The 23433-nt window shown below is 40.4% G+C and overlaps 1 protein-coding gene across 1 annotated transcript; it reads left to right on the forward strand.

Moving 5' to 3' along the window:
* Positions 1-22754, forward strand: SLC6A19 (solute carrier family 6 member 19). Its single transcript, XM_069778751.1, has 12 exons — positions 1-539; positions 8135-8275; positions 9826-9963; positions 11243-11424; positions 12185-12295; positions 13016-13128; positions 15445-15573; positions 17112-17268; positions 18009-18213; positions 18787-18946; positions 21235-21397; positions 21997-22754. The coding sequence occupies exons 1-12, from the start codon at positions 338-340 to the stop codon at positions 22204-22206; spliced, it is 1911 nt and encodes a 636-aa protein (XP_069634852.1). The 5' UTR covers positions 1-337; the 3' UTR covers positions 22207-22754.
* Positions 22755-23433: the final 679 nt, after the last annotated feature.

A 23433-nucleotide genomic window follows, 5' to 3' on the forward strand; every position in this document is an offset into this window, starting at 1 on the left:
GGGTGTTTCATAACCTTATAGGCGATTACAGTTTATAGCCAAATTATCTCCTGAATTACACTAGCTGAAATCAATGTCTTCTACTAGATGAACAGACTGTTCCATAAAACCTTGACAGATAAAGCATTAATAAGTGTCAGAGCTGACTTGGTCAATCGAATGATTTGCTGACGCTTCTTTTTACCACAAGCCTGCACTTCCAAGTTTAGTGCCAAAGGTTCACTATATATAGCTGAAGACAGCAAATAGATGTTCTCTTTTTGTGCAGATTTCTAACTAGCTGCCTGTTTCATCATCTCCTCACTGGGGCAGCCTTTTCACTCAGAAAATTTAAAATATGGTGAAGCTACAGTTGCCCAATCCTGGCCTGGAGGACAGGATACCTTCCCATGCAGAACTTGAGGTCCTTGAGAAAGAAGAGGCAGACTCCAGACCAAAATGGGATAACAAGGCTCAGTATATGCTGACGTGTGTAGGGTTTTGTGTGGGCTTAGGAAATGTGTGGCGGTTTCCGTATCTCTGCCAGAGCCATGGAGGAGGTATGTCTTTTTACTATATCTTAACTAATTTGGGCTATAAACTAGGTTTAATCTCTCTTTTGGGAAACAAATAATGGAATGTGTTTAGAACTGGTCAGTTCCTGTAAGAACAGCGATGTTCATCTCTAGAAGACTGTCTGATGGAGAAGGTTATTTCACAGGTTATGAACACCCACTGAAGTCTTGTTAGTGATGGAAAAAAAGGAAGGGACTTTTTATTTCAGGACACAGGACTGATCAAATCAGTCTTGCGCTGTCATGTACGTAGTATATTTTCTCAATCTAAAACTAATGTTACTTTACATTTATATAATGTATATTTTAAAATGTTAATAAATTACTTGGGAGTATGATTTGATCATGATCCCAAATCACCTTTTCATAATAGGGTTTTCATTGGTTTTGGACTGATCTTTCTATCAGCCGTAGGGTCAATGTGTGTGTAGTTTATGATAGGAGTAACAGCATGAAAGTAGTTAACGTTAAGAATATATTTTTAGCCGTTTGTGTTATTAATTCATTTAAAATCCGAATGTAAGCTATTTACCATGTAATTTACTGTGACTCCTTAGGGTTCAGGTTAGGACTGAATGACTATATTGAAAATTTTGTTTCACTGTTTTGCTGTTTGTTTTTAAAGATGATCTTGAGCCGAACCATTGCTTAAATATTATATGACAACATAAATTTCTCATTTCGTAACAGTCTTTTCTGCCCACTATTTACTTGTTATCTCCATTTCACTCTGGGATATGTGTAAAAAGTGTCTGTTCCTTTGTGATGTTTGATCTTGAAAGAAAAATTTTGGCTTAAGGAACAGTATTTCAAAGTAATATTCATTAAATGTACACAACGAGATGTTTAAAAACTGCTCTTCCTAGTTAGAGTAGGGGCCAAGGAGGGCTCTGTGGGGGGTTGCTGGTACAAACTCAGGGACGTTTAACAACAGGTGTCTCAGTTGCAAGAAGAGATGCTTTTAACATTAAGATTTTTCTAACATGGGCTGGTGTTTAGAGTTTGCAGTGCAAACTGGAGGTCATTTGCAGCTCAGTCAACAAAAAAGTTACAAGACACACACAAAAATCATAACCCCCTTTCCATGTGTGACAATTTTAATTTGAAAAAGTGGATGGATATCTCCAAAATTCATGGCACTCATTGGCTTCTCAGGTTCTTCTATTTGGTCTTAGGGGACAGGGACATGCCCTGTTTCCCAGTGTTGATTCATAGGCACTTTCCTGCTTTTCCATCTATAATTGCTTTCCCTTGTGTTCTAGCTGTACGAAATGCAGCTGAAAGATGAACAGCCAACAGACACAAAGAACTTGGTATGGATGATGTTTTTCTGACTGATGTCAGTGAAGATTTATGAATTGCTCGTGTGTGTCTGTCAGTACCGTGTTTTAATTTATCCTTTGGCAGCAATTATTTTTCTTTCTTATCATCCTGTGCCTTGTCCTTGCTCAGGAACACTAACAACAGTTATCCCCGGCTTCTTGCATCCCTGGGACTCACTCAAATTTTAGACAGAAGTTGAAAGGCAGCACATAGCAAAGAAATGACGTAGCTGGCTCTGGGCTTAGAGCTACTATACAGCTGTGTGTCCCTGGAGCCAGACTTGCTACTTTATCAGTTCTTCTGCATAACACCAAATTCTGGGACTCATATCAATGCATAAGAGTGAGCAGCAATGCCTTCCCATGACTTCTTGGAAAGGACTCATTAACTATATCACACGTGAGGGTGGAGAGCTGTTGTGCAATCCCTCCTCCTTCCCTGCTGTAAAGTGCACCTCAGCCTCTTCTGGTGGGTCTAAATCCAATTCCTGCCATCACTGCCATCCTCTTATTACAGCGCCTGTTCTCCAACTTCTCCCTTCAATCAGAAAAACAAAAAAAAAGGCTCTTGCTGTTCTTTGGATGGATGGCTTTGAATTTGAATGTGTGGCTATCCGTATTGTAAAAGCAGATCTTCAAGTTCTTATTTCAGAAGATAATTTGGTGTTGAGACATTTTCTGCTGCATGAGATTTTCTGGCTCCCGCCTCTCTAATTCCCATTCAGCCATGTTCACAGCATAGCAAACACCCAAGAGATGCAGCACTCTGCATCATCTTTGATTGCACTCTTAAGTCTGGCTTCAGCTACCTCCAGTTGGAAATACATATTTACTAGACATTTTGGACAAGTTTTGCCTTAGTCTTTGCCACTCAACGTGGTGGTCAAGATGATTCATTCATCTTTGCATTTGTGTGGCCCCCCTCAGAGACAAGATGTGCTCTGTAACAGAGGGGGAAAACTGCAACGTTATGCACCTTCTTCCAAATTAGCTAATACAAAGCATATACCACAGTCATGAGTGCACTGAGGAAGCTCCGTTTTCCCCTAGTCTGTCCAGTGCCTTTACTCTGGCAGGTGTATGGCTTCACACTTTGTGTTTTCAGGATATGTCTTCACTGAATCCTGGGTGCAGAGCAGCAGGAATCCCTGCTGCTGCTCTCTTTGACTAGAGATAGGGATTATGCTGCTCCTCAGGTCGTCCCTGGCGTGATTATTTCATAGAGTCCTAAAGCTCACTTTGGATGTGATGTTGGATTACGGCCGTGCATTAAGAGATAGAAAAAAAATACAGCTATTTATCACACAGTAAATATCTGCAGGGGAAGAGAAACAGTCCTATGTGATCACATAATTAGAGGTTGTCTCATAAGGTGCATGCAGAATCAAGGCTGCATAGACTACCTCATGAAAAAAAGTTTCTAATTTCTGAGGGCTGGCTTTGCTATCTTAACTTCTTTCTTTTTGAAATATAAGTTATATGGATGAACGTTTGGAGTCATTTAGCACGGGTGAGGTCTGGTAGCATGGGTGTAGATAGTCAGTATTTCAGCCAGGACACTCCCAAATGAGGCTGGATGTCCACCTACTTTGTAAATCAGTGTTTGCACATTTTATATCCCTCATGGAATGTAAATGGACTATAGTGAAGTATAAAATTTACCCTTGTAGAACTTGGACTTCAAGGAAGGTGGATTTTTTCTCTGCAAATTGACTGTAGTGAAGGTAGTTAGGAACCCTGTGTTTATAGATAACTCTTATTTTCAGATGTTTGAACTTAATTCTAGAATTATTTGAGGGCTGCTTCTTCCTAAACACATCACTATGATAGCGCTTTAACACTGTGATATCCAAATATACAAAAAGAAATGGGGGGGTTACATAATTTACTTTTGTTGTCATAGATTATGAGTTTATATTTTAAAAAATGGAATATTTACCCCAGTAAAATTTAGTAGAGTAAAGCACATTTTATCCCTTTCACATCTTAAAAGTTGTAAAATACATCATTACCACAGGTGAACTAGATTTCAGTCTACACACAATGTAAAAGCGACGATGTTTGCCTTGGTGCTTTCACCAGCTGAATGAGATTGAAATTTCCTTTCATTTGATAGCTATCTCTGACATTACATGTAACTTTTGCTTATATTGAGCAACATGTAATTTAATCAACTGTTAAACACTTTTCTTTCATCCCTGATAAGTATTATAAAAAAGAGGATGTATATTTAATGTTTAAACCATTGATAAAAAAAGAAAAGTCTTGAAGTCTACAGCTTGCATATGTCTGTAGTGAACCTTGCTACTGCGTGAGGGAGAACTTTTTCATCTCTCTGCATGCCACGTTGAATGAAGTGACAGTCATGACATCAGCAGTTCCTTGCTGGCACCGGTACCCTCACTACAGCTGAGGTCTAAGAATATGATAGTATAGAAAAACATCTCCATCTGAAGTCACCTGCCTTCCCTTTATGAGGAATTATATAAAAGCAATAATAATTTTTTCAACTTCACATTAGAAACTCTTAAAGAGAGAGTAATAGCTATACAGATGTTCAAACCAAATATTATGTGCTCTGAAATACAGTACTGAAACAGGATGAGATCTAGTATCTCAGCTGTAAGGTTTTCAGTCTGGGAGATTACTCATTGTTTTTATACATCTATACAGCATTTATCTTCAGATCATTGGTTTATTTGTTAGGTTCACAAAATTGTGACAGCTTAAAAAGAATTGATTTTTTTTTTTTTGTATGTCCCATGTAATAGCTTTGCAGAATCATTATCGCTTATTTTTCCATTATAGCTTCTTTCAGAAAGGTTGGGGAGAAATTGAGAGAATGGAAAATACAGCAGAGCTGGATTTCTGAGCTGGCTGTTAGAATTTAACCCTGGAAAGGAAACAACCCAAGAAAGAGAAAAAAGAAGTGGCATACATAATGGAGAACTGCCATTTTATTTCTCTTGAAAAGATACCAGTATTCCTACAGCTAAATATAGGTAGTTTTACTTATTCGTCCAGTTCTGACATGGCACACCCTGCAATTTTAACTCATCAGAACTACCATACTATACATGGCTAGCCCTTCAAGCTAGAAATGTTTCAGTTTTATCTGTTTGCATAGGGATATAGATTCTGCATTGCAGGTTTATACGTACACACACCGTGTACTTTACGTCTGTGACAACAAGAGGGGTGGAGAGAGACCCACCTTCTCCATTTGTGTCCATCCCTGAACCTGAAATTTATTTGCCGGTGATTCCAAGGTAGCAAGGAAGATGGGGAGCTGTGAGCAGACAGTTGGGCAGCACATCTATTTCATGGGATAGATGGCGAAGGGCACCCTTTCCCCTTTTTGTGGCTGCTCAAGGAAGGTCGTGGATTCCCTTTATCTGACTGCTCTGTCAAAGATGCGTCATGCTTAAAGACTTCTTTTATGACACCTCAATCTCATAATGTTTTATGGCATCTTTTATGTCATCTTAAAGTCATAAAAGTACCTCTGTAAGTATCTCGAGGCCTCAGGGAATCCCCTGAGGTTGATAGAGTGCTCACGGCACGTCCACCGCAGAAAGTGGTTCAATTCTGAGACTCTTGCAGCAAATTTGATGCACTACGCGGTCCATGGGGAGAGTTATGGTGTAGGGACAGAGCTGTCGCTGAATCTCGCTACCTGTGATGTCTACCCAGACGGCTAGAGCTGTGCGAGTGGAGGTGCGCTTTGCATTTAAGGTTTGCAAGAATGTCTCAGGCAGAATTTAGGATACCAATCAGCCCGGTTTCTACTGAAAGTGAAAAGTTGAGACTACCTTTGAATGCTTTCTAAAGCAAATGCTTTTAATGCTTTATAGGAAACAGCGTGATCTTCCCTCCCTTCTGCTAACAGAGATGGTAACTACCAAAGAAAATATTTTATTTGACAGATATGATAAGAAACAAGTGGTCATAGATTGAAAGGACTGTAAAGGCTGTGTATTTCCTTGTGCAACCAGATCTTTGACCAGGGGGAGAACTTCTAATCAAGTCCTTAAGCAATCTTACTGTGACCTGATGGAAAAAAAGTGACGTCTCCATTAGGAGCAAAGATGGTTAAGCAATGCACCTTAGCAAAACTAACTGCCAGTCCATTAAGTTTCAAGACATGATCTAAAATCACTGCTAATTGAGTTTACAAGGGTGACAAGGACTTACCCTGAGTGCAAATGAGGAGTACTTGGATGGGGTAGCTGTACAGTTCCATCGTGTGGGCTGAATTGCCACCATTGCTGAGGAAGGGCTTTACCAGAGAGAAGTGAGATTGTGGTACAGCAGAGACCTATTCGGCATCGGAAAGGGGAGGTAGAAAGAAAAGATCCTGATGGAGCATCCATACAAACTCTGTAGGGTCGGTTTTCAGACTCTTAGGAAGTGTCTTGGGCTTAAAACAGAGAATGCTCTGGAACTAAAAATTGCTGGTATAAACACAATTATCTTGTCCTTATCTTATCTTACCCTTGTGAGAGCTCCTGAACGGAGTGCGACAGGAGGGAAACTGTGTGCCAGCCTCACATGAGGTTGGAGCACGTGACATATTTCTGGCTGCTTGCAGCTCCACACATTGATAACCAACTTTGTCTCTGTGAAAGGCCAGAGGTTCTGTGCGTGGAAGTTGTCCCACTGATTTGGGACCAAATTTGGAAGTTTAGCAAACTTCTCTACAAATAATAATTCATAATGAGTCCTTCAGTTTTTAACTGAAAAAAAAATATGTCCCGAGTCAGTTATTCTTCCAGCTCTCCTCTGAAACCTTTTCAGTTTGTCAGTCTCCATTTTTACAGTGATTGCCAGTTTTTAATGCATGCAAGATGAGCTACACTGATTTTAGAAAGTGTTACATTTTTAGTAAGAAGGTTTTGTGTTGCTAAATGACGTGCTTTATAGAAGTCTGAGACTATCATGTCTATACAGTTACCTTTGGCAACTGGCTTCAACAAAAAATATATTTTCTGGTGCATCAGTGATTAGTCATTCAACCTGATGTGTGGCATGTGCATTTTCAAAGTGCCCAGCATTTTCAATAGCATTTTATATACTCAAAACTACTGATTTTGTTTAGCAAATCTTTAAAAAGTCAGTGAAAGACAGGTGAGTAGCTAGCATTAGTTGAATTCCATAGGAGTAGAAAGCAAAAAGTATAGTTGGCTGATTTCATTATAGTAGTGGCCACTTGATACAACAATATAATTTTTAGCAGACTTTATTAAGTACACAGAAAATGAAGACTTTGCAGTAATGATTGTTTCTAAAACTCCAGTGTAGACGACATCATCAAGAAGATACCCCACGGAGCAGACAAGCATGCAGTTCAGCTCTTCCAAAAAACATTCAACTGCCTTGAATTCAAAACTATAGTTTCTATTCTTCAAATTTCCTCTTTCACTCGCTACCTGATTTTCATTGCATACATGGGAAAAAAGTCAGCACATACCCAAACCTGAACCATTCACATACTGTTCTGCATTTTTTGTAATGCACTTTTAGATTATTTACAGCCTATGATTAGGAAGTTAAAGACTTTTTGTAATGACAGATAACCCTAATTCTAATATATAGCAATATTCAAGCATTTGACTGCACTTTGGTATTCCAGTGTGACGTTATGTGTTATCTCCCATGTCTGAGGTACACCATGTTCAGGAAAAAATTAATTTAAAAAACTTGTCCTATACTAAGCAGCCTTGTCATAATTAACAAGGTTTGAACCCTGAACTTCAGATCTCTTCTACTCAAACAGAAAAGCTGTTGAACACAGCTGCCAGGAAGTTACTGGTTGTTTTATGTAGACAGCCCCAGGCTCCTGCCTAATCTTTAGAGGCATGTTGGTTAGTTCATTCAGCTACTTCATATAATTTGTATGATTCACAATTATAAAACCGTAACACTTTGCAGGAAAAAAAAGAAGTCATTCCAGGAAAGTGCCTACCTTTCCTCCACTTGCAATCCAAAGGTGGCTTCTTCGAAGTTGAACCTTGGGAGTGTATAATTTGTGTTTATGTTTGTCACTCGGGAAGAATAAAAATTCCTACCTGAAACCACATAAGTAATCAAGTCCCCGGCTTGGGCAATCAGGCAAAAGCATTGTTCAGAAGCAAGAGAGGGGTTTCCACAAGTATGCTTACAAGTCTCTTACTACATCAAAACCCCACAAATCTAACATTTGTACTTTATTGTAGTACTTCGCTGATGGGAATCGTGTTTTTTTCTTATCCATTACAGGAGCCTTCATGATCCCTTTCCTGATTTTGCTAGTCCTGGAGGGTATCCCCCTGCTTCATCTTGAGTTTGCCATTGGTCAAAGGCTGAGGAAAGGCAGTGTGGGTGTCTGGAGCTCTATCCACCCTACCCTGAAAGGGGTTGGTAAGTTTGAAGAGGGTACAAAAAGCCCCCTGAAAAAGCACAAGTCTCTGAACTGATAAACTGAAGAGCAAATCTTCAGGATTTTATTCCAGTGTGCCATAAAAGATTCCAGGATCTATTTTGCCTTCTCACTAACTCTCCATTGATAGGTCAAACTAATCATGATAAGGCATTATGACAATTTTCTGTCCACATACCCAGGTACTGTGGGTGTGGTTAAAACCTTTCTCTAATGTGAGACCAATTTTGGGCTTCAGAGATGTTTTCTGTATTATCAATATTGGCTACTTTTGCCATTAGGATGAATGTTTAAGTCCTAAAAATTTGTTTTGTAACTGTTCTGTGGATAAATAATAGTTGCGTCTTCCTCTAAGCTGGTCTACCAGACTTCAGCTCCACGTAATGTGACTTTCTTGCATCAGAGAGAGGTACCATGCCAAAAGCCATGGAGACAGGATTTTGCAGAAAATTCTTCTTCACATCTGTACCAGACTTCTGAGTATTCAGACACTCCATCTAACAATGTAGTAAAAAGCAGCATTATGCACACAGCATAAAAAAACTCTACAGATACCTCATTGCACGTGAAACACAGGAGATGCCATCTGAACATTAGGAAAAACTGGGAGAGGGACCGAGCACTGGCACAGGTTGCCTGGGGAGGTTTGGAGTCTCCATTCTTAGAGATATTCCAAAGCTGCCTGGACGTGGTCCTGGGCAACCGGCTGTAGGTGGCCCTGCTTGAGCAGAAGGTCGGACCAGATGATCTCCAGAGGTCCCATCCAACCTCAGCCATGCTCTGAGTCTGTGATTACCACACACTTGAAAGGGAAGAAACACAGCCAGTTAGGACTGTTGTTGGCATCCACTGCATCTGTAAATCAATTACAAAAGATATTTGTTCATTGCATCTGGAATTTTTCAAACTTCTTTACAACCTAAGAGCCCCCAGGAGCTAATCATTAGCATCTACTGTCCGCCAGAGAAGTCACCAGAGGTTGGTTACTTGGGAGCAAGTGGAGAAGGAGAGATAGCAGCTTCAATCCTGCACCTTTTCGCAGACTGTGCCTCCTTGCAGCCATCCATCCTGTACACCACCACCTCTGCTGACCTCTGCAGTGACATTGTGGAAGAGGAGGGAAATCTGGGTCTCATTTAGGCAAAAATCCCAAGTCAGTTGAGCTTCACATGTCCCCAGCACCCCAAACTCCCTGGGTATCAGGTGGCAAGACTGTGAACAGGATTGTGGGGTGTCTGTGGGGAGTTAGTCCACCCATAAAGTTGGCTCCTAAGTGGGTGTCAGCATCAGTCCTAGAGTAATTTTAGGCTGTACGTCTATGTAGGTCTCACCTGTCCAACCTTTAGGTGACAAATTCACAGTGATTAAACCTACATACGAAATAAAGAGAGGAGAGGGGAAAGGCTGTAAACCATGGAATTAGGGTGGGGAGGACAGTAGGGAAAGGTTGAGGCTCGCGCTATATATTTTGATATGTCCTGAAGACAAGAGTATTGAAATTTACGTTGTGTTCTGATTTTATTTGTTTCAGGCATAGCAGCAATGTTTGTATCCTTCCTGGTGGGTTTATATTATAACACTATTATTGCCTGGGTCATGTGGTATTTCTTCAACTCCTTCCAAGAGCCCCTGCCTTGGAGTAGCTGTCCTCTCAATGACAACCGAACAGGTATATTTTATGAAATATTGTATTTTGTTGTGCAGCACATTGTTTCTAGCAATTAGCCTAATGGAGCCTCTTTCTGTAAAACAACAGTAAAGAATGTCAGCCCTGTCAGGAACATTGTGCTATTTTAATACTTGTGTTTGGTAAAAATTCACGTTATATAAAACGTGATCGACACTTAATCTTTGAGACAAACTTTGACTTTTTATATGAAACTTCAGGGCTGATTTTGACAGATGTGTTTACATACAGAATATTCACAAAGTGCAAGTCTAGCATAAACACTAACATTTTCCAGATTTAGACAACGTGTTTCATCCATCTCTTCACCAACAGCCCTCTGTTAGCATACTGAAAAGAAAAAAAAAACAAACAAGGAGATGCATAATCCATATGAAACACCTGTATCTCTCAATATGACAGCAGTCTATAGATCCCTGGGTACTGTTTGGTGAGAGCAGCTTTGTTTTCCGTAACCAGTCCTGCATGAAACTGTATGAAGCAGGTTTTTCTGGTGGGTCAATGACCAGCTCTTCAGAGAGCTTTGCTCCTCTCCTCCCAGAATAAGTATAAAAAGCCTCATATAAGGGCAGGCCAGGGCAGAATACTGCACAGGTCAGCGCATTGCAGGGAGCTGAGAATCCAACCTGAACTGTCAAGACCTTGAACGATGCCCCACGAAACAGAAAGACGAAGTATTGCTGATCTGAAGGAGGTGTGGGAGGGGAAGAGCCAAAGGGGAAGAGCAGGTGCCCACAATCCATCAGGCAAGAAAGAGCAGGATGAGTGTGGAAAGCCCAAAGTTCTTTGATTGGTTGGTTTTTTTAAATGAAATAAATAGGAAGCGTGCTATCATTGAAAAAGATCTGCCTAAGTGCTTTTCTTCTACTAAAAAAAAAATAGTCCACGCACTATACACACTTTTATGCTCAGAAATGCTCTCCACACTTTCTTTGGCACAAGAGGCTTCTAACCTCACATTTTTGTAGGAAAAAAGAAAAATTATAACAATAGAAGAGTCACTGAGTGAGCTTCAAAGATTTTATCTGCATGGATGAATTAATAGAAATAACAACAAAATTTGTATTAAATCCCTGTTGAACAAAACTCTCTTGAATCTCTCATTTTTCCATGAAACCAGCCTCTAAGTATCTGAAATTTGCCAACAACAAAATTGTTGGCATTAGGTGCTATAATTTAGAACAGCAGTGTTTATTATTTAACTTCCTTTTTTTCAAGTAAACAAAAGACATACAGAATGACAACCATTTTGTGATTACAGATTACATAGAAGAGTGTGCCAAGAGCTCTCCTGTAGATTATTTCTGGTACAGAGAAACATTAAACATCTCCACTTCCATTGGCGATTCAGGCAGTATACAGTGGTGGCTTTTGTTATGTTTAACATGTGCATGGGGTGTACTGTACGTGTGCACAATCAGAGGCATCGAAACAACAGGAAAGGTACTCTATTTGGGGTTTTTATGCAATGATATTCATTATGCTGTTGTGATTCCTTATTCATACTGACTTAATCATATTGTAGAAACTGCCTGTTCCTTGAGTAAAAGCATGTCTAAAACTTAGTGTGTCATCACTGAGGCTGCTTTTTGAAGAAGGAAGCTGAATGAAATGGGATTTGATTTGATTTGATTTGATTTATGTGGAGCTTTGTGTGAGCACTTCAGCTTCCTTCTCCTCATAGGTCCTGGTAAAACATTCTTTAGCTATTAGTACCTTAACATTAATATTAACCTTTAATGAAGGCTCGAGGGACTCAGTCTTTTTGCTATGGCCATTCCCTTCAATGTACAGATTTATTTGGGTTTGTGCTAGTCCTTAATATTATGTCTCCAAAAGAGTGACCAACGTTCTGCTGCCCAGCAAAGCCCTAAGAGCCCATCCTCGCATTGGCAGCATCAGCCTGATCTCAGGGTGTAGATTACATTTTATACTGCTTTTAAACGACCTGAGTTGAATTTCAACAATGACAATTTGTCTTAAATAGAGCACTATAACCCTGAAAATGTTTATTATCAAAATGTACTGCACATACTGTTTCTCTTGAACATGGTGAAGTATGTTAATTGTGACTCGCTTAAAACTTGCCATTATTGTTAGTTACAGTACCTTGTTTATTCCCCTCTTTTCTTCCCTGCAGTGCTATTTTTTATTCAAGTGTTCTGTTTTATTTAAGTGTTTTATTTACATGTTTCTTGTGCAGGCCGTGTATGTAACATCAACTCTTCCATACCTTGTGCTTACCATTTTTCTAATTCGTGGCTTGACGCTGAAAGGCTCAACCAACGGAATTGTGTATCTCTTCACCCCTAACGTAAGTCACTGCATGGTTTGTCCCTTAGTGAAACACGATGTAGTTCTTTCTCTCTGCAATTAACAACCAATTGAAAATTAGTCCCCTCCGCTGGTGCTTTTCTCACTATCCCTGAGATGCCTTTAAAATCTTGATTCTGGGGGGTGGATCTTTTGCATCCACATTCTCTCTCTCCACCCCTCAACAAAATCTGTTATAAAAAAAGGATCATCATGGAGCAATGCAATGGGATTGCCATAAGGGGGCTTGCTTTCTTTTCCTGTATACTAGTTAAGGACAAGTCTAACCTTAAAGTACAAATCGAGCAGCTGGGAGTAGAACCCATCTAATTGGTATGGCTATATGGACAAAAGATCTAAGGGAATAATTTAACTACACAAGAGTTTTTAAACAAAATGAAAAGGGGTCTCATTTTCCACAAGAACACCTCCGGATGGTCATTATTAATGCTAAATAATAAACACCTTTTCTGGAAACAGGCATGGTAGCTGTCAGGTACAGAAAGTAACTTGTTTATCAATTTTCAAAATGCTTGTAGAAAACCTACACATAGGTTTTCTTTCTGAAAAAAAAGTAAGTTTGACAAAAGTATTGGCCTATTTGTTAACATTCTTCAAAAATGGTGAGTTCTGCATGGTTAATGTTCTTGTTTTAATTCCCTGGTATTCAGTCTAAATAGCAGTGCTGCAGATGCTTAAAGCTGTGTGTCTGATGCCTCAGGTTACCGAGCTGGCTAACCCAGTGACGTGGCTGGACGCAGGTGCTCAGGTGTTTTACTCTTTCTCCCTGGCCTTTGGAGGCCTCATTTCATTCTCCAGTTACAACTCTGTTCAGTAAGTAGCCAGGCAAAAGCCAAATTTTATATGAATATTTCATTCTTTCAAATGAAGCACATCCACTTCTGCCTTATCGCTACACAGTAATTACTTGGGACCGGGACACCATCCCCTCAGCCACGTAAGGCACATCTCTGACTGATCCTAGGTCTCGCCAGCCAAGATTTCAGGTCGCAGTGCTTTCCTGCAGAAAGATGTGGTGGCACAGGCTAGAAAGAAGGGGACTGGCTGCCCGCCACCGGCTGATGGGCAGGAGGTTCCTTTGCGGGAGCGCTCGAGGCACCGGGATGCCCTTTGTGTCCACGCTGTCGGAGCTGGGTGATGGTATACACATTTCAAAGCGATTTACAGACCAAAGTTTAAATCTTTAGCTTAGGGATTTATCTAGGAGTTTTGAAATTCAAGTTCAGTTCCTTCCTTTATTTATATATATATATATATATATATATATATATATATATGTATGCGATGGGGCCAGGGAAGAGGTGGAGTACAAACTCCCATCACCCAGGGAATGACCCAGTCAGCAAATTACGACATGGTGCTATATTTTACACTCACCTTCCCAAAATATTGGAGCGACCACCAGTGCCTCTTGGTGCCTTCCATCCCTTCAGCACTGTCCTCTTGAAAGACAAACTGTGCAGCATTCTCCGAACCTAGTATTTTTGATAAATTTCTCTGAATTAAGTTTTGTTTATCCGGTTTGGTCATGCATTCAGAAATATGTGTTTCAGTTTTGGCTCAGGTTTGACCACACCACACCGGCATTTCAGTCACTGATGTAATTCCCTACCACCACTCTTGATTTCAGATATTTTTTCCAAAGTTCATCTGGAATTTTTGGTGCTTGCAAGTCTCAGTGCGAGGTGACCAGCCCCACTTCAGGTCCAAGTCAACGTTCCCACAGCCGTGAGGAGCAGGGCTGAGAATGTTCCACATCTTTCCAAAAGACCCAGAAAAAAGGAGCAGTGTCCTTCTGCTTTTCCAACACACAGGGCTGTAGCACCAGACCATGTTCCTTTGATTCTCAATCATTCACGACTGAAGGAGGAAACTGCAGAAAGTAATGAAATTTCCGAGGAGATATAAGAAAAAAACATGCAAATACCATCGTGTTACACTGTGGTGCTGGGCCACCTGCAGTCCAGCACCAGCTGGACCAGGTGTGAGTGACTCTGCTCCCACATAGTTTGGGATTATAAACATCTCAGGAAATACCCTGAGGTTTCAATGCCATTAGGGATTCACCCATTCATAACCAAGAGGATCATGAGCATCTTACTTTCTCTAAAGGGAAGAAATATTTTTATCAAGCCTGTCATTGAGAATCTCATGTTAGAGTGGAAAAACTGACATGAGGGTACAGCCAAGAATTTCAATTCAATGCCTTCCACCCACTAGAGACCTGTTTGCAATGCTGTAAATTAGGAAAGGTCACAGTGTCACAGGTCTTGGCTGGGCAGGCTTGTCTTTCCTCTCCTCTTGAGGGTGATCAGAAGATTAAACATGACAACATCAAGTTAATCTCAATAGTGCTCTCTTGCCCAAGACAAATACAATATCTAGAACTTTATAGCCTTCACATAAAACCATTAACTAATTTAATATTGATTCTTTATCTTGCCTCTCAGATGAAAATCTCTTTCTGGCTCTGCAATTTTTTCATCTTAGCACACATACGCTGAGAAGTGCCCACAGCAGAGAAATCTCTACAAAGCAGTTTAACTTTCACAATGTAATAGCTTGTCTGTCTGACCTTATCAGCATAATGTTCCATCATATTTCCCAAACTTGAGGACATTTTGAACCATCTTTTGTCCAACGATCAAAGAAAACTGGTCCCAAGCGCTCTTGGCTACTGCAACTTCACCATACCAAAGTGCTGTGGAAACTCTTGGTCACTTTTCCCTTCTGACTGTCTGAATTCAAACCCAAATCTTTCACCTTGCAGCAGAACACCCCAGCAGCTAAGATAGAGTTTATGCCAATGTGTGTCTGCACACATGCATGCCAGGCATGAAAAGGAGGAGACATACTTTTTTGCCCTTCATGTTTTACTTTCTATGAGCCAGATATGAAAACAACTCAGGCAGTTAGTCCTTATGAATAGAATTATTGGGGGGGGGACCAAAACTGCTTAAGGCACCAAGTTTTAATTCACTAAATCTATCTTTAACAGCTGTACTTGTATATTCTTAGAGAGCGTACTGATGTACCTATGCGTCTGTAGACTACTTTTTATCAGCTTTTAGTATTTATTTGGGGAATGTGTTTGAAATCCTTTTTTTTTTTTTTCTCTTTGAATTGCAGCAATAACTGTGAGAAAGATGCCCTGATTATCTCAGTGATCAATGGTTTCACATCCGTCTATGCAGCAACTGTCATATACTCCATCATCGGATTCAGAGCCACAGAAAGATATGATGACTGTTTCGACAAGTAAGTTATTGAAAAAAAAAAAAAACCCAGACTATACAGCTGTTTGTTTGGCTGAGACAGCTCTGTTAGCCTGATGATAACGGATTTATTATTGCTGAACAATTGCACCTCCTAACCTACATGGTATCAGACCACTCACGTCTTCAAAATATTTAAATCATGTGATGTCAGCCGCACAGGGAGTGAGAATTATTTGAGCCACCTTATTTCCTAGATAGATGTTGTGTAAGCAACTATATTTTACATTATTCCCTGATGTTTCCAAAAAGTAACAAGGGAGGAAGAGGATATTCCATGTTTTAATGTATTTTTTTCAAACAGTTCTTGCAAATATAACTGCAGTTTATGTAACAATTTCTATTTACATAAAGGTAGGTTCAGTTCGTGATACGTTATTTCACTAAAACATGCTGGAATATCTATAGTTTTAGAGGTAAATGTGAAAACCAAATAATTTGCAACCATGAATATGAAACGTTCTCAAGGAATGTATTTACTTAACTGGATAAGGCAAGTTTCAATAAAACTGGTTCTGTGAAAAACTGGTTTTTACATTACATACTTCAAAAACAAACAACCAAACAAAGGGTACTAGTCTGCTGCTGCTGCTATTTCTACTGCGGCTGATGTCAAATCCTCAAAGCCCTCCTGACATAGTGGCCAAACGATGCAGTTGTGCCTCAGGGATCGCTTGCAATGAGCCACTGAAAGCACTGCCCATTTTAAGAACTCTCCCTGTGACCAGGCGGTTCTGACAGTCCTGCAGAATCCTGGCCACAGCTGGATCACAGTGTAGGCACCTCAGGTACTGCTGGTGACTCTGCATACTACGCTGGGAAATTACCCAAATTAATTCACGGAATTCTTCCCATTTTAATTCATTAGATGAAGCTCTACCAAGCACTGGAAAATTGTCTAGAAACTCTGCAAAAAAAAAAAAAAAAAGCAGAATTCACAATAATCGATGCCTGCTGAGCTGACATATGGCACGAATGTAATATAGCCTGTCCCGGTGCCAGCTCTGTGTTTAGATTGCCTCCTGGAAAGCTTAATGCTTAGGTCTCATCAGAGGTACCTAATTTTACCAGAGCAATTCGGACTCCCTTCTAACCAGGGCTGCCAGACCCTGCAGGTTCCAGCCAAGTTCCTCCACACCAGCTGTAAAAGTGCACGACACATAACTGCAGACACCTCACACATTCCCAGAAGCTGCCCAGTCTGGGAACTGGTGCCCAGTCTGCAGTGCAAAGATGGGCACCTAACTTCTGCGCAGGTTCCCTCGAGTGCCCATCCATTTAGCTGTCACCTGTGCCGTGAAACACGGTACCAGACTCACCTGGGAAGAAGAAAGAATTGCACATGCACGAAACTGCTGGACTTCCCAATTTCAAAATCTGATCTTGAGCAACAGAAACATTGCTTCCTTTGTATCTTTATAAAAGACATCGTGCTGTTAATAACCTGCTTGATGATGAAAAAGAATCCTGAGGATGCTTACAAATAAATAATTTCAAATTAATTCTATTTCACTTTTTCAGAAATATTCTTACTCTGATGAATGCATTTGATTTGCCAGAAGGTAATGTAACCCAAGATAACTTTGAACAAATGCAGCAGCTATGTAACAGCACCGATCCGACAATTTTTGCAAGCCTGAAGTTTGAAACCTGTAATCTGGAAACTTTCCTGAATGATGTAAGTTTAACACCTTGACTCATATTGATACCATAAATATGGTGGGAACACATAGCAATTTTTTAATTGCCTAATGCTTTTTTCTTCTGGGGTTGTTGGGTTTTTATATTTTTCCACTGATTGATTGCAATTGGCTTGGAATGCTCTTGGATTGAAGAATTACTTCTGCTTACCCCATTTTGCTTTTGAAGAGATAAACTGTTTAGTTCCTCTGAAAAGCACTGGCAATCTGTCTGACTAGTAACTAAAACCACAAGGGTTCTAGGCTGGCCTCATGTAGCTGGCAAAATAGCAGCAGGTATTTATTTCTCTGGAACCAGCTGGTTGCAGCCGTGGTGGGACAAGATGACTAGGGAAGAGAATCCCAGGGTGAGGAAGCAGTTGGAGCAAGCCCTGTCCTGGTCAGGATGAGTATGTCACAACACAGAAAGAATGGACCTCGACACCAGGGTGAAAAAAGTTACAAGAAGAATAAAATGGGTGCACCTTTTTTTTTTTTTTTTTTGGTGAAAAAGGTGGTGAATTACAGGTGAAAATAGGGATCCATAAAATTCCACGGAATAGAATTTGTATTGTAACTACAGTAAATATAATGCTGCATTAGGAGGTCTTTGTGGAAACAAAAAGCAAAAGTACTGTGTTACGGTGTAAATACACCAAGTCCAGTGAATACCAATGTAAATTTAAGTGCTGCGCGACATTAATGAGCCTAATTTTGGAGCTTCTGAAATCTTCCACAGGGGGTTGAAGGAACTGGCCTAGCCTTTATTGTCTTCACTGAAGCTATCACCAAAATGCCCATCTCCCCTTTGTGGTCCATTCTCTTCTTCATCATGCTCTTCTGCTTGGGTTTGTCCTCTATGTTTGGAAATATGGAAGGTGTGCTTGTACCTTTACAAGATCTTAAGATTATACCCCCCAAAGTGCCTAAGGAACTTGTTACTGGTAAGTGCTTTTTTTAGAGACAAGTGACCTCCCCCCTCCCCAGGGAAGAGCTTGTATGCTGAAAAACCAACCCGTCTACTTGCGGATCTGGCGTGGTCTTAAGATTCCTAGAAAACCTACTGAAGTTTTTTCTCGTGTCTCCCAACGGGGCAGCTCCCGTGAGGTTCCTTCCGAGCCTGCAGAGAGCTGCTCACCCCGTTCCTTGCCCATCAGCCTCCTCGTGATGATCATCATCTCCTCCATCGGGAAGCTCTTCACCCAGGCAGGATTTATCTCAGGGCAACGTTGTCCACCCCCGACTAGGAGGGAGAGGACCTGGGTTTTTTTCTCCTCAGCCTTCTCCCGTTTTGTTTGCAGCACCTCCCACCCGTGCAATGTTAGGAGAGTTTTGCCATTTTACCTGCATAGAAGCAGGCTTTCTCAGAGTACCATTTAAAAATAAGGTAGTTACCTTCAGGCTGCAACTGAATTAAAAGTGACTTAGAAAGCTTTCTAGCTACTGGGAAAACATCTTACTTTTTTCTCTTTTGCTTTCTCTGCCTAAATGTGCTGTTGCTTTGTTTTTTTCCACAGGTCTCATTTGTGTGGGGTCTTACTTGATAGCTTTTATTTTTGTGCTGAAGTCTGGTAATTACTGGCTGGCTCTATTTGACAGTTTTGCCGGCTCTATTCCCTTGCTAATAATTGCATTTTTTGAGATGTTTTCAGTCGTCTACATTTATGGAATAGACAGGTATGAAATACAACTTAAATATTACTAGAAATGAGTGCATAAATTGATGAGTTGTGTAGCTGCAACCTTGCTACATCTCAGTGTATAAAATTTCTGTTATAGAAATCACTGAAATTATTCAACTGTGGTTTAGGGTTGCTTATATGATTTAGGTTTCTAAAATAGTTCTCAACAAAAAGAAAAAATGCTTGTGAAGAGTGCAGTGGGGATTTTTATTTGTACATGAAAGCTTTCTGCTTTATTAATACATTATACTAGATAGTGCTCTGTAACAACAGCTAAAATAAACACATCCCTAAGATACTGCAAGAAAATATTAAGCATTAGCAAGTGCCTAGAGTATAATTGTATGAGTGCAAATAATTTCTTTTTAAAGTAGGCATCAGAACGTACGTATTTGCAACAGTTATGTAAGTGCCACTGTAGCTCACTTACATTTTAAATACGGTGACATTTACAATAAATCTTCTTCAGGGTAATTGCATTCAATATTTGATCAGCAGAAGCAAAGTACAAGCGCATTGGCACGGAGCTGAAAGTTTAGAACAGACGTATACCCCAGGAGTGTTTAAAGTGAATGCTAAATGATACTGTCCAAAGCGGGGATCTCCAGGCAGAATGCAGATACGGTTTTACAGCAGGATGCAAATCCAAGGCTACTGAGATACGTTCTTAGCTGATAGACTCAGGACTTTATCAGTTGTAGCAGTGAGTAATTATCCTATCAACCTTCTAGAGATGTAATAAATCAAATTTCACCATCTTTCTGTTCATAATTAATACGTAAAAACTATGAAAAAAGCGTGGGGACTGCAATCACCCATAGGTTTTGCTTGAACCTGTGCCAGACCCTCCAGCTGTGCCGCTCCTGGCGATGGGGTGAACGCCCTTGTGGCCCATCTTCCCATACTTTAAGTTTTATATTACCTGAGGAGGCATGAATCAACCTAGGTAAATCAGACAAGCAGAGGGAGTACCCTAGAGAAAGAAGGCTTATTTTAATTTAAGGACAGAAAAGTCTGTGTTGATCACTTTCCCCTCCCTTTAAAATCTCAGAACACTTTACAAAGTCAAATTAAAACTACTCCCAGGACATGAACATGGGCTGAGGCCATAGAGGGGTGGGGATTGATTCAGAGAAGAGCTTCACACCAAACTTTCATGTTCCTGGCCAGTACACATCGCTGTAGCCCCCTTTGAGTACAGAGCTTATCAGGGCTGCCCACAGGTCATGGTATCAGCTCCAGGTGAGTTTCTGTGACCTTTTTCTGAGAAAGGGGCATCGGTAAAACCATGGCTCTGCTCCTTGAAGGAGAACATGCATGTTATCCACGATACTCACGTGAAATACACCTGGACCCGCTCTGCCATCGGGACATGGGGCTCCATATCATTTTAAGAATGACACCTAGATCTTAGAAGTTAAGGATGAAAAGATAAAATAAATTTACACAGGAATTGAGGCTCAGCTGAATGCTGCGTGTTGTTCATAGCTGTAGGACCAACTGAATAGTCCCATCAGACTTATCCCCATATGATATGCAGGAAAGCCAGACAAGAGGACTAACAATAGAAGCTTCAAACTTCCAAAATAATTATTAAGAAGTGTGTGCACATGGTGCTGCATCACACGTAGCGGTCATGAATTGGTTCAGGACCGATGCAGACAGTATCACTCTCAATGCAGGGATTGGTTGTGGGGTTTTTGTGGAGACATTTTTGCCCCATTGTCCACTGCATGCTCTATGAATAACCCAAATAACACATTTTTAGGTGTTGTTAATGATGTGTAAAGCTAAATATTGTTTCAATACTCAACCAGAGAAAACTGGTAGAAACCCAAATTAAGCAAACATTATGCATAGAATCTAATTTTTAAAATGACTCCAATTTGCTTTTGCTCATTTTTAATATTATGGCATTCCTTTTAATTTGCGCACCTCTGAGATGCTTACCAAAAAATCGTGAAACAATACTGCAGTATATTATAGTGAAAGTCCATCTGCATTGGCCCTTTCATGTCGAAACTATTTCGCACATGCTTCACAGACTTCTTGAAGAAAGTGCATTCCCAAAAATAATTTTCCTGACTTGCAACGATATCTGCCTTAACTTGAACTACTTTTAGATCTCACTCCTGGTGTTGTTACCAATCCTTGCTTCACATTGACAATACCAAAGTCCTGGGAAGCCCAGCGAGGGGTAGTTTGGACTGCCCTGTTTATGAGCAGGCACTCTTTCATCCTGACCAGTTTTTACTGTCCTGAACTTCCTGTTTTTGTTTCTAGATTTAACAAGGATATTGAGTTCATGATTGGACACAAGCCCAATATTTTCTGGCAGGTTACCTGGAGAGTTATCAGTCCTCTCATTATGTTAGTTATCTTCTTCTTTTATTTTGTGGTGAAAGTCAACGAAGAACTGCTCTACAGCATTTGGGACCCTAGCTACGTAAGTATATAAAACCAAAATATTATGTAGAATTGGCTTATGTATTCTTCTTTAATGTAAGAGTCAAAGTCAGTTATATTCATCTCCCATCTGAAACAGTTTTCCAGTAAAAAAAACTTACTACAAGACATACAGTAATAATAAAAAGTAACACTTAGAAAAATAAGTCCTAAATTCAGCTGTGATCGCAATCCTTAAAGCAGAAAAAGTCGTGCAGGACACTTCATTTGTAAAGATGAATTTTTATTTTCATAAGACATAGACAGAAAGGGAGAGAAAGGAAGATGGGGAAATGGGTCTGCTTTCTTCTCTCCTCCTTGGCAACATCATTTCCTTCTTAATAATGTTCCAGCCCTCCTGCACCCTTTGATTTCAGCCTTCCCACCCAAAGGCTGTTTGGCCACCAAGCCCTGGACCAGAACAGCCAAGACTGGAAACCCTTGAGCTGGAAACTGCTGTGGAATTGGCAAATTACTCTGCCATTGCGGCTAGCTACTGTTCTGATATACATTTTTGATCTGTTGCATTAGTGAATGTGTGCATACTCCCAAGTATTTGCTCCTCACGACTTACTACAACTTGATTGTTTGCTCTTTCAGGAGGAGTTCCCCAAAACACAGAAGGTCGAATATCCCAGCTGGGTGTATGCTATTATTGTAATTCTCGCTGGAGTGCCTAGTTTGGCCATCCCTGTCTTTGCCACCTACAAAGCGATCAGAAATTTCTGTCAGAAAAAAAGTGATCATACGGGCCTTATGATCTCCACATCTGAGACTTCTGTTAATGGAAACTTAAAGTATTCAGCGTAAAACCATTGAAAAACATGTGGAAGAATGCTTTGTCAGTGAGAAAAGTAAAAATATTTTTTTTAAAGAATCCAGAGTTAATTTTCTTTTCATAAAAGGATAACTATGTGTTGTTTCCAGGTAAACATTTGTTTACTTAACAATGCAATGCACCATGAAGAGTTAATGGCTTGGATCCTGGAAGCAAAACAGCCACTTTTGAAAGCCATTGGGGCGCTGGCCCAAATCATTTGTCCTCCTTCTGGTTTTGAAGCCAGCTTGTTCGAAACTGGCTTGCAGTTCTCCGTTTGGGGATGCAGCACGCTTGACGTGCCAGAAGTGACTCTTCCATGTGCAATCATTCTGGTTGGGTGACCAATACGAAGGGTAACTTAATATTGAGTTCTCTTGCACATTAAATTGTTTTTACTTTACATGCCACTGTGTTGCACAAAGCCACCAATATTATTTGTCTCATGCAGAAGTTTAAAATATTTAATAAAAACATTTCTAGGTATGAGAATGACAGTTTGATTCATTTATAACTCTGGCTATTTTATTAATTGCCTATTCCTTCCAAGTTCCCAGCAGATAGCGCTGCTTTCGCTGACGGCAGAAGTAGCAATCTTGCAATGGGGCAGCAGCAGCAGTTCAGGTAATGGCAAAAATCTGCCTTCTCTGGCGCCTGGGCCATCCGTGCTGATGGGGGATCCAAGGCACCCAAGCGGTGCAAAGCTTCTTGCCCTCATCTATCACAACCAAGGTGGGTAGCTCTAGTTCACGTACACACAGACACACGGACACCGACCTTATGACTATTTCAAGCTTCCAAATTCCGTGTGACCCAGAGGAGCTCAGTCAGGAGTCCCATTCCTTAGGTATGTGGTCAATGGAGAAAGGAGCACCTTTAGAGCACCCAGGCTGAATGCCAGAAGGAGACAGTGTAAATGTCCCCTCCGGGTAGGTGGTCCCCTTCATCCTACTGTCCCTGTACATAGGCAACACATTTGTATCACTTTGCAGCTCTTCCTACACCCACCTTTTAAGAATTGATCCAGTTTATACCCTGACACTTCATTATAATCAAAATGCTCTTACAAGAAATAGGGATTTTTAGGGTATTGTATCTTTGGAGTACTATAGCTGCTCTAAATAGAGAGTAAAGTACCAGGCATTGTATGTGTATTTGAATTATTAAATTCATTTGCATTCCAATTTCAATTTTTTTCACCGGCTCGTGTGTGCCCTGTG

This window comes from Haliaeetus albicilla, chromosome 3 (genome assembly GCF_947461875.1).
Source record: "Haliaeetus albicilla chromosome 3, bHalAlb1.1, whole genome shotgun sequence".
In the NCBI taxonomy this organism is placed as follows: domain Eukaryota; kingdom Metazoa; phylum Chordata; class Aves; order Accipitriformes; family Accipitridae; genus Haliaeetus; species Haliaeetus albicilla.